The sequence below is a fragment of the Vombatus ursinus genome, unplaced genomic scaffold, assembly GCF_900497805.2.
Source record: "Vombatus ursinus unplaced genomic scaffold, bare-nosed wombat genome assembly UNPS02014772.1, whole genome shotgun sequence".
NCBI classification, from domain to species: domain Eukaryota; kingdom Metazoa; phylum Chordata; class Mammalia; order Diprotodontia; family Vombatidae; genus Vombatus; species Vombatus ursinus.
The window spans coordinates 6,868,655-6,879,208 of record NW_020954550.1 but is presented as its reverse complement, the minus strand read 5'-3'; the positions used below and the strand labels follow the sequence as shown (position 1 = coordinate 6,879,208).

Below are 10,554 nucleotides of genomic sequence, written 5' to 3'. Positions count from 1 at the left end.
TGTGTGTGTGTGTGTGTGTGTGTGTGTGTGTGTGTGTGTGTGTGTGTAAGTATAAGTATGTATGTATGTATCCCAAAAAGTTCTTTGAGATTGGTCTCTCCCACTTGCCTCTTTGCAGACTTTTATCTGGGGCAAACAGTAGCAGGTGAGGAAAGACATGAATGCCGTAAGATACTGATTCACAATGGGATAGCCTTTGAAAAAGATGACAGCTCAAGGAAATGGTACAGGGATCTTCTTTCTTTGTAGCACAGACATGTGTGGTGTGTTGATTTTGTTGATTTGGACATTACCCGTAGAAAACACCTTGCCCACATTAAGTATTTGACTCCAGCAAAAACTTTGAGTGTTCTCTGTGTTTAGTGAACTGTGTTAGACGTTGGGTGGGAAATAGATACAAAGTTTAGCTAAGACAGAGTGTCATAAAGCTTGCAGTATTTTTTGTTCAGTCGTTTCAGTCATGTCTGACTCTTCGTGGCCCCCATTTGGGATTTTCTTGGCAAAGATACTGGAGTAGTCTGCCATTTCCTTCTCCAGCTCATTTGACAGATGAGGAAACTGAGGCAAACAACATTAAGTGACTTGCCCAGGGTCACACAACTAGTTAGAGTCTGAGGCGAGATTTGAACTCAGATCTTCCTGGTTGCAGGCCCAGCACTCTAGCTTGCAGTATACCACTCAGATTAATGAAGCCAGTTAATCTTTTTGTCTGTGTTTTGCTACTGAATGGAAATTCAGTTTCATCTGAAGCATCAAGTCTTATTTAAAAAACTAAAATTGCATTGCAGGAAATCCAAATGAAAAGAACAGCAATCGAAGCATTTAATGAAACAATAAAGATATTTGAAGAACAGTGCCAAACCCAGGAACGGTACAGCAAAGAATACATAGAAAAATTTAAGCGTGAAGGAAATGAAAAAGAAATACAAAGGTCAGTGAGTGACTAAAGGGTTAATATTTCTTTTTGGTCAGAAGTCCTTGAGTCCTCCTATTAATCTGCAGAAGTCCCAGCCAGCTTTCTCTGTGGCATATAGTTTAAAAATGGCACGGGGTACCAAGGACTATGACGTCCTTTACGCAGCTGGGGCAAAGATTGTTATCAACTTTATGGGAACCTAGTAGGATGAGCCCACTGTCTAACAGGCCGTCTCTTCCCTCCAGGATTATGCATAATTATGAAAAGTTAAAGTCTCGAATCAGTGAAATTGTGGATAGTAGACGAAGGTTGGAGGAAGATTTGAAGAAGCAGGCAGCTGAGTATCGAGAGATTGACAAACGGATGAATAGCATTAAGCCAGATCTCATTCAGCTGAGGAAGACGAGGGACCAATACTTGATGTAAGAGAATTCAATTGAAAACTAAGTGAGCTATTTGTAGGTGATATGTTCTATATAATTATACCCTGACCTTGATTTAATAAAATAATTTTTTTTTCATTATAGGTGGTTGACTCAAAAAGGTGTCCGACAAAAGAAGTTGAATGAATGGCTGGGCAATGAAAATACAGAAGAGTGAGTATATATTGACAACAGGGATATTGTCAAGAAATTTCTTAGCTCTGGGTGGACACCATACATAGGCATTAGGGCCTAAAGCAGTGACTTAGAAAGGCATAAAAGCTGAAAAGTAAGTGGACAAATTATTTTCATTTCTCTACTGAACAGAAAGCTCAGATCATTAATTGATTCTTGAGGGTGGGATAAATGACCCTTGGATCACAGATTTAGAGTATAAGTAAATAGAGATATGGGATCCTAGATTTAGTGCCATAAAAGACCTTAGGAATCATCTAGTCCAACCCACTTATTTTACAAAGGAAAAAACTGAGGCCCAGTTTTTTCTGTTAGTGAAGCAGACAAAGATTAAGTGACTTGCCCTACGTCACACATATATTAAATGTCAGGACCAGGATTCATACCCAGTTCCTCTGATTCCAAATTCACTGCTTTCTAGATGGTGCAATGAATAGAGAACTGGGCCTGGGAGTTAAGAAGAACTAAGTTCAGAGATAGCTTTCGCCACTTTCCTCAGTTATAAAATGGGAATAAACACTTAACCTCCCAGGGTTGTTGTGAGCACCAAATGAGACATCATTTGTAGCTTATATTTGCATAGTTCCTTTGATTTCTCAAAGCATTTTTGGTTTACTTTATTTGATGTCTCTTTTCTGGGGTAGCAGGGAATTAGTTTGGAGCAGCCTCCAAGATAAACTAATAAACCCTCCTTCATTTATATAGAACCCAACTAGACAGAAAATTTAAGTGACCAGCATTTTTCCCCTCTCCCCTGTAAAATGATCGTGTATATTCATAATGGTGACTGTGAAGAAAGTACAGAGATCCAAAAGGACTTTCTGAAATCATTGGAGGAAAAATTATGTTCTGTCTGTGTTGTTTTCATTCTTTGAAAACTGATGACTTGGAGTTAATTAGAATAGTCCATCCCCCAAACATTGTGAACAAATAGTTTATTGTACTCATTTTTCGCTATTGGGAGTGTCCATGGAGTTCTTTGGTAGTGAGCACCGATGGTTATCTGGGAGTGTGATGTTCAATGGGCATCTGAGATAGTAACTGATACCATTTCAGGATCTCTAGCAATTGACTATTCTAAAATAAGAATAACAAGGATTTCCAGGCAAATCCTTCCCTTGCCCCACAACGTGAGACTGGCCTGATCCTTATGTCTAGGCAAGAAGGAAGACATGGCCAAAGCTAACCTCAGACTAGAGCAGAAGGAAAGCTTTAATCTGAGAAGGTAGGTCACCACTAGAATTCTGGATTCGGCATCAAAGCACCTGGGTTCAAATTGACTCTGCTACCTGTGTGACCTTGGTCAAGTCATTTAAACCCTTTGGGCCTCAGTTTCATTATCTGTTAAAATGAGAGGTTGGATTAGTGGGCCCCCTAAGATTCCTTTCCACTTTGCATCTCTGATCCTGTTTTGTGGAAGTGGGAAGGCCATCTATAAATGGTAATGATGGGTGCCCTTCACTAATTAGCAGAGTGGCCAAGAATCTATGCTAACGTGCATGTTCTTTGTAAACAACCCCTTTTCTTTCTGTGCAGCCAATATTCAATGGTGGAAGATGACGAGGATTTGCCGCACCACGATGAGAGGACGTGGAACGTGGGAAGCAGCAACCGGAGCAAAGCGGAAAACCTTCTGCGTGGCAAACGGGATGGCACTTTCCTGGTCCGAGAGAGCAGCAAACAGGGTTGCTTTGCTTGCTCTGTAGTGTATGTATTTCCAGTGAATTTTATTTTATTCTAGACCCTTCTCGAGGGCAGTATCTGTTCAATCAGTGAAAACTTCTGGAAGCTTTATGTGTGACAAACTGTATTAGATGTTGCTAGGGATCAGAGGAATAAAGAAGACACAATTCCTGTCTTTGAGGGGTTGAACCACAGAAACCAAGAATCCCAGCACAAGGCAGCACTGTTACTTGATACTCACTGAGGCCGTGTTGGGTACTGGTCAGTATGGCCTAGATGGATAAGGTGCATTGATGTTGTGACAAGTCAAGTATACTATGCATTTCTTTCATTTATACATAAATTTATAAATTGATAAATACATTTATACATATGTATGTATGTGTGTATATATATAAAGTTTAATCTGTATTATTAACATTTTTTACAACCAGATTTAAGTCTAGACCATCGACAAAATAATAAATTAAACCCTGATTTGTAGTACTGGCCAATTTCTTTCTTTTTCTTTTTTAAAAATAAATTTATTTATTTTTAGTTTTTGGTATTCACTTCCATAAGACTCTGAGTTCCAAATTTTCTCTTCATCCACCCCCCATCCCAAGATGGCATGCAGTCTGACATAGGCTCAACATATATATTCATATTAAACCTATTTTCACATTAGTTAAGTTGTAAAGAAGAATTAGAAAAATGGAAGTAACCACGAGAAAAAAGAAACAAAAAAGAGAGAGAAAGCAAATAATATGCTTTGATCTGCATGCAGACTCCATCATTCTTTTTCTAGAATTTGAACCCAGGTTCTTGTCTCTGAGCTCTAAGCCTTATCTACTGTATCATACTGAAGAGTATTTCATAGTAATTTCATAGTATTTCATAGTAATAATAGCTAATATTTATGTAGCTCCTACTATGTGTCAGGCGCTGTGCTAAGTGCTTTACAATTATTATCTCTCGTGATCCTCTTAACAACCTTAGAGGCAGGTGCTGTTATTATCCCCATTTTACTGATGAGGAAACTGAGGGAAACGGGTTAAGTGACTTGCCGAGGGTCACACAGCTAGTTATGTGTCTGAGGCTGGATTTGAACTCAAGTTTTCCTGACTCCAGACCTGACACACTTTGCATTGTACTACCTAGCTACCTTAATAGCACACACTAATAGTTTAGGTACTAAGCCATTTAGTAAAGGAGAGGATTTTGGGGGAAAGGACAGTACATATCATGTTAGAGAAGTCCATAACTTTTTAGCCAGTTTCTTACTCTTTTTTTTTTATCTCCCCTTTTTTTCCCCTCCGTAATTGCAAAGCTAAGTCTTTCATAAACTCAGAACTCAGAATAACATTCCCCTTTCCTTCTCTTCTTTCTAGGGTGGATGGTGAAGTAAAGCACTGTGTGATAAACAAAACGCCAACGGGGTATGGATTTGCAGAGCCATATAACTTGTACAACTCTCTGAAAGAACTGGTGCTACATTACCAACACACGTCCCTAGTCCAGCACAACGACTCTCTCAATGTCACCCTAGCCTACCCAGTCAACGCTCAGCAGAGGCGATGAAGAACTCATGCTGTCTCTTTACCTAAAGTTCCACAACACCGAGGCCTCTGGAAAGCAAAGGGCTCCCCCTCTCCTCCTCTCAGCCTCACCTGTGATTTTGAGCTGCAGAAACAAAGCTGTCTGTCTTCAGATAGGACTAGAGCTTTCTTCGGGGGAAAAAAAAGGACGTGGGGGGAGAATTACAGCCTTGTGCTGTGACCGTACGTTTCTAATCCAGAGTGAGTTTTTTTTTGTTTTTTTATTCTGTTTCGTTTTGTTTTTTTTTAATTTAAAAAACACGAAGAGGAAAAAAAAATGCTAAATCTCTGCCTGCAGGGACATAGAGGCCTTTAACTAACATGGTGCTTGTTTACGCTTTCTGAAGCTTTACCAGCCTGACGTTTGAACTGTGTGGATCGAGGGGCAGGCAGGGCTCAGCAGCCCTGCTGTGAGAGTCGATCAGTCCAGCCTGGATTGGATTTTGGCAAGCCACTGTGCTCAGTGGACCCAGACTCACAGCACTGTGGATCATTTCGTTTTTCTGATGAATGAATTGATGAACGAATATGTAGCAGAAAGACACTTCCACGTATAAGGGACACTTTAAAAGGGACACTTTAAGAAAACTTTGGTTTTATGTCTGTTCAGAGGAATTGCTATAGTAGCCAAGTGCCAGGAAGTGTTTTGTTTAGACTTTAAAACAAAACAAAAGAAAAAGAAAAAAGAAAACACCACCAACAACAAAAATCACCCAGTTTGAAGAAATCAAGCTTGGAGAAACAAGACTTTAAATGAAATACAGTATATATATATAATATGTACATAATATTGGATGACTAACTATCGAATAGATGGCTCCTATCAAAACCAAACAAGCTTCTCTTTTCTTTGTTTTGCTGAAGACTAAATCCTTAGTGCTATGCAATTCTTCCTTTTCATTAAGTTGTATTTCAGTTTTAAATGTACCTTCAGAATAAGCTCCACCTCTTCCAGGTTTTGTTGCTTGAAAATGTTGTTTCCCCTGATTTTTTTTTATTAATATTCATTTTGTTATTTTTTTTTTAAAGAAATGTACAGGTTGCCAGTAAAAATTGGCTTCAGAATTAAAACTATGAAATATTTTACAATTTTCCTTGTACAGAATACTTGGCTATTAGCCCAAGGTTAAAAAGTTCATGACAGATTTTTGGACTAAATGTTTTGTTGGGCAGTGCCTGATAAGCTTCAAAGCTGCTTTATTCAATAAAAAAATATATGAATATTACAAAGTATCATTGAAGTCCAACAATATTGTTTTAAGACTTTCTTAAAAATACGGTACCTAGCAATGTTTATTTGAAAGAACATTGTAAGCTTCTTGTATTTGGTGGGGTGGGGTGGAAAGGGGAAAGATGGGAGAGAAGGGAAGGGTGATTTGTGCCTTCTTCCCTTAATGATTTCAGAGAACAAATGATGTAATTTGTTTTAGTCTTTTCCAAACCCTTTTGATTTATTACTCATAGCCAATTAAATGATAGTCCAACCAACCACTGTAACCCTAAAGCTTCACCCAGCTGGTCAGATATTTCAGTTTTTAGGAAGGAAGTTTCTTAAGTATGTTTTTATGTTATTCATAGAAAAATACCTAAGTTTGTTTTGACACCTATTTATCGTCAATTAAAGGTGAGCCTTTGTAATTTAGAAGAGTGTGATTATTGCCAAGTTAGGATTCCCATTTTCTAAAACAATTAGAAGGAAAGGCAGGTTCTAAAAAGCATTTTGACTATGGCAGCACCAAGTGTATTCCAGCTGACCTTTTTTTTTGGTATAAGAACCAAAGATGTATCATCATCATTACTCACACTCCATCAGTGGTATGACCATTCCAGAAATCTTGTCGCTGCCCTTTCCTGTTCATCCAGGTGATTGTGTCTTACTTTGTAGGAAGGAAAAGGAATAGTCTAGTAAAGTTATCCTTCCAATTTTAGGGTAGGCAAAGGTATATTTTTCCTTAATTTACATATGCAAAACCTATTTTGATTAGTAGGATTTGTATATGTACTGAGAGGAATAAATCCTAGTAGATTCTCTGGTCACTGTCCAAACTAATTAACACAGAAGTCTGGAGACATCATTTTAACTTTGGAAGTGCTGTTAAGAGATTGGTTTAATTCATCTACACTTCATTTGCCTTTCCACTTTTGCTTCTGTGAAGATTTTTTTAGTTGCTTTTGGAAACCATCAATTGACTTCATTTTCTGCGGAATGTTTTATCTTTCTCAAACTGAAACCTTTCACACATATAAGACGAAAGTTCATTCTTATGTCCAGAATTGTCGATCCAAAAACTTAAATGAATTTTTCTGAGCTGCACAAAACTGTCTATCATCCATCTCTCTCTCCTCTCCAGATGGATCAGAATTCGTCTGGACTAAATTCTTTAACAATGTTACTTTATGACCAGTTTGGGGGAGATAGGGTTGGGTAAGGTTTCGTGTGGCACAGAAGTATAACAATTAGTGTATAGTAGTTAAACTAGCTTTCATTGCAACCCGGATATAGCAAGTGAAATTTCATGTTGTTTCAAGAAATAAAGACAGATCAGAGATAAATTACATTCCGTAGGCAAACACACATAAACAAAATTGCTGTTTTTACTTATTAGAATTTTTCTCAATGTGATAAACAATAGAAATGTTGGTATTCCAACATTTGCTTTCCTTGTAGCTAACAAGCACGTTTGCAGAAGTTTTTATTATCATATTAAATAATGGGGCAGAATTCATAGCAACATATCATAGCAAGTTATGCCATATATAAGGCATTGCAGCTCTGCCAAATGCCTCTGTGTTTGCTGAATAGCATGCCCATCATAGTTGTACTTCCAGACATTTCACCAGCATTCTGCGATGTCCTTTCAGTTAAATCCAGCAGTCAGTGCTAACAGAATCCAAATTGAAGCTTTCTGTAGACATTAGTTGACAATACATATATTAGAGCTACTTCTGAGAACTGTTTTATCCACCTAATTTTTCCCGTCCATGTGAGATCCCTAAAAAGAAAAGCTAAAAGCTAAGGTACGGAGATGCTATTGCAGGGCTCAAGGAATGGGAACGTTGGTCCTCATTCTCATTACACAGGAAGGAAGGAGAGAGATCGTAAGTACATGTAAGAATAAAAAAGCATGTTTTTGAAATAATCTTACAACTTAGACTTGAGACCCATATATATATGTGTGTGTGTGTGTGTGTACATATATATATACACACACACACACACACATATATATAAAGTTATATAGATATATATTCACATATGTGCATGGACTGTGTTTTCAGTGCACCTTTCAGCAAAAAACAGATACACAATCATTTCGTTCATTCAAGCACATAACCATCCAAACTTCTAAGAACAATTTTTTGTGTATGTGTGTGTTTTCTAAAGGTTATGTTAGTTGTGTTTTACAATGGTGAAAATTGTTTGCAAGTGAAATGAGAAGTACAGTAATTCTCAGGCTTTTTTTTTTCCCCTTTTGAAAAAAAGTAACTCCTTGCAGGCTGGTATGGATGACTCTCAACTGAGAAATCCTTGTCCAAGTGTGTAGAGTCAACATGTGTCATTGTGAGCTGTTGCTGTGGGAAATCAGTGGCTTTGTTTTGTAGCTGGTTATGAGTTATTGTGCTTGGGATGTCCTACTGATGTCCCTCCTTGGGAGGGACTCATTGCTGGTTGTAACAACTGTGCTTTTGTTATGCATGGTATCCAAGTCAGTTAGGAAGTAGACCCTGGTAGCTGTGTAGGTTCGGGGTCATTTAAGAGAGGGGCAGTTCAAAGCACAATGCCTCCCATGGGACAAAGCTCCAAAATGCCAAATTTTTCTTAAGATAAGACCTCCAGCTATTGGGGGTGGGAATGGAGTTGTTATCCTAGGTGAGGGTGGGGTTAGGGTCAATTGGACAGAGTATCCATGTTACTGTTACATTTGTCACCATGAGAGAGAGCTTTAGCTGCCCAGGATGCTGCTATTTAATTTTTTTAAAAAAATTAAAATTCATTTTCTTGTTACTTTGTTTAAAAAGCTTTGTTCAATGTTTTTACAAAAAAAAATATATTGTTAAAATAAAGTTGGTCTTTGACGAGAGGGAGGATATGGTGGTCAGTTGTAATTTTGCCTTTACAAGGCAATGGCGGGGGGTGCTGGGGAAGTGTACCTCCTTGAAATTTTGTTCAAGCTCTAGATTTGATGGCTCTGTGTCTTGTTTTAAGTTGCTTTTGATGCATTGTATTAGGTCTTCAAAAAGAATAAAAGATGTTTTGAAACTTAATTTTGGAGTGAGACTGAAGTGATCACTTTATAAGGAGTTCCCAAAAATAGCTCTTTATACTTTTGGGGAACCTACATGTGGCTGCATTTGTAATAAGTAATGACATGGGCTGTGGAGATGACCATAGTCAAATTCATACTGTAGCTACAGGGTTATTTGTATGTACAGGATTGTGGAACCTGGCTTTGCAGTCAGAGAACCTGAGTTCAAATCCTGCCTTTCAAGCTTACTACCTTGGGCAAGTCACTTCATTTCCTTAGGTCTTAGTTTCCTTCTAGATAAAGATGGAGTTTAGTCTAAATGGCCTGTCAGATTCCTTCCATCTGTAGCTCCATGATTAGATAGCATTTTAGCTCTTGTTCTCTGATTGTCTGAGTTCACTCAGTTGTGTTCAGTATTTCAAAGATCTGTGGCTTCATTGGTTAAGAATTCCTCTGCTGGTGCGGATCGCAACCTCTTCAATGATGATAAAACCATTGTTATGGTCAAAAGCAAAAAAGAAAAAGAAACTTGGTACCCCACCCTCCAGTGATGACCTCTGAACTTCACCAAGTGGGTCCTTGGATGAAGCAGAACATGTTACGAGGCTCATGAACAAATATGACCATATTGTCTTTTTGATTCAAGAGACTGGAGCTTACTGAAAATCCTCTTTGAATGTCTAGGTGCTGCCATATGTAGACAAGTCCCAAATTCATTTGTAAAATCTTTGTCTAGTGATTGATCAGTAACAGAATCTGAGTCAGAAGGGACTTAAGCCATCAAGTCTCATTGGTAATTGAATTATAATCACCTAACCAACCTGACAAGTCATCATCAGTCTTTATTTGAAGATCTCCGGCGATAGGGAACCAGCTATCTCCATTCCACTTATTTGATAACTCAAATTCTAGGAAGTTTTTCTTTAGGTCAGGCCCAAATCCTGTTGGTCCTGGTTCTGTTCTCTCGGATTATATGGAGGGAGTCCAATACCTCACCACCCCCACCCCCACCCAGTGGTTTGCCCTTAAAATAACCATTGGTCACCTATCTCATCCCCCCCATCCTCACTGAAGCTTCTCTGGACTAACCTACAATAAGGTTGAAGGACCTTCCAAAAGAGAAAATGCTTGGAGGTATTGAGCATTGATTCTAATCCTAACTTTATACCCACCCCCCAACCCCCAACCTGTTTCATACTGTGAATTATGATGAATAATGAAGACCTGGGTTTGTTCCACATGTTCCTTTTGTCTCTGTTACTCAGGCTCTGATTCTTGCTCAATCTCAGAATTCCTCTATATGTACCAGTCAATGTGTAAAGTACCTTGGGGAACATGGAAAAGGTTGATAAAATACTGTCTCCCTTTAAGAGTTTTTACTTGTTTGAAATACACAGTCTAGTCAACAGGTTTGAAGGTTTATAGTTGCAAAGAACAGGATATTTTCACATTTAGCTCTTCCCAGTTTTATCTGGGTCAGCTATGCAAAAGTTGGAAAGATGTAGGCCAAATGA

The 10,554-nt window shown here is 38.3% G+C and overlaps 1 protein-coding gene across 3 annotated transcripts in view; it reads left to right on the top strand.

Annotated features, from left to right (window-relative positions):
* The window catches only part of PIK3R1 (phosphoinositide-3-kinase regulatory subunit 1), a 100,453-nt gene extending 91,394 nt beyond the window's left edge, over window positions 1-9,059 (top strand). For all 3 annotated transcript variants that reach the window (XM_027863385.1, XM_027863387.1, XM_027863388.1), the window contains 5 exons: window positions 789-931; window positions 1,162-1,338; window positions 1,444-1,512; window positions 3,070-3,240; window positions 4,587-9,059. In XM_027863385.1, the coding sequence (XP_027719186.1) occupies window positions 789-931; window positions 1,162-1,338; window positions 1,444-1,512; window positions 3,070-3,240; window positions 4,587-4,776 (750 nt within the window). In that variant the 3' untranslated portion in view covers window positions 4,777-9,059. The remainder of the gene's footprint in view (window positions 1-788; window positions 932-1,161; window positions 1,339-1,443; window positions 1,513-3,069; window positions 3,241-4,586) is intronic.
* Window positions 9,060-10,554: the final 1,495 nt, after the last annotated feature.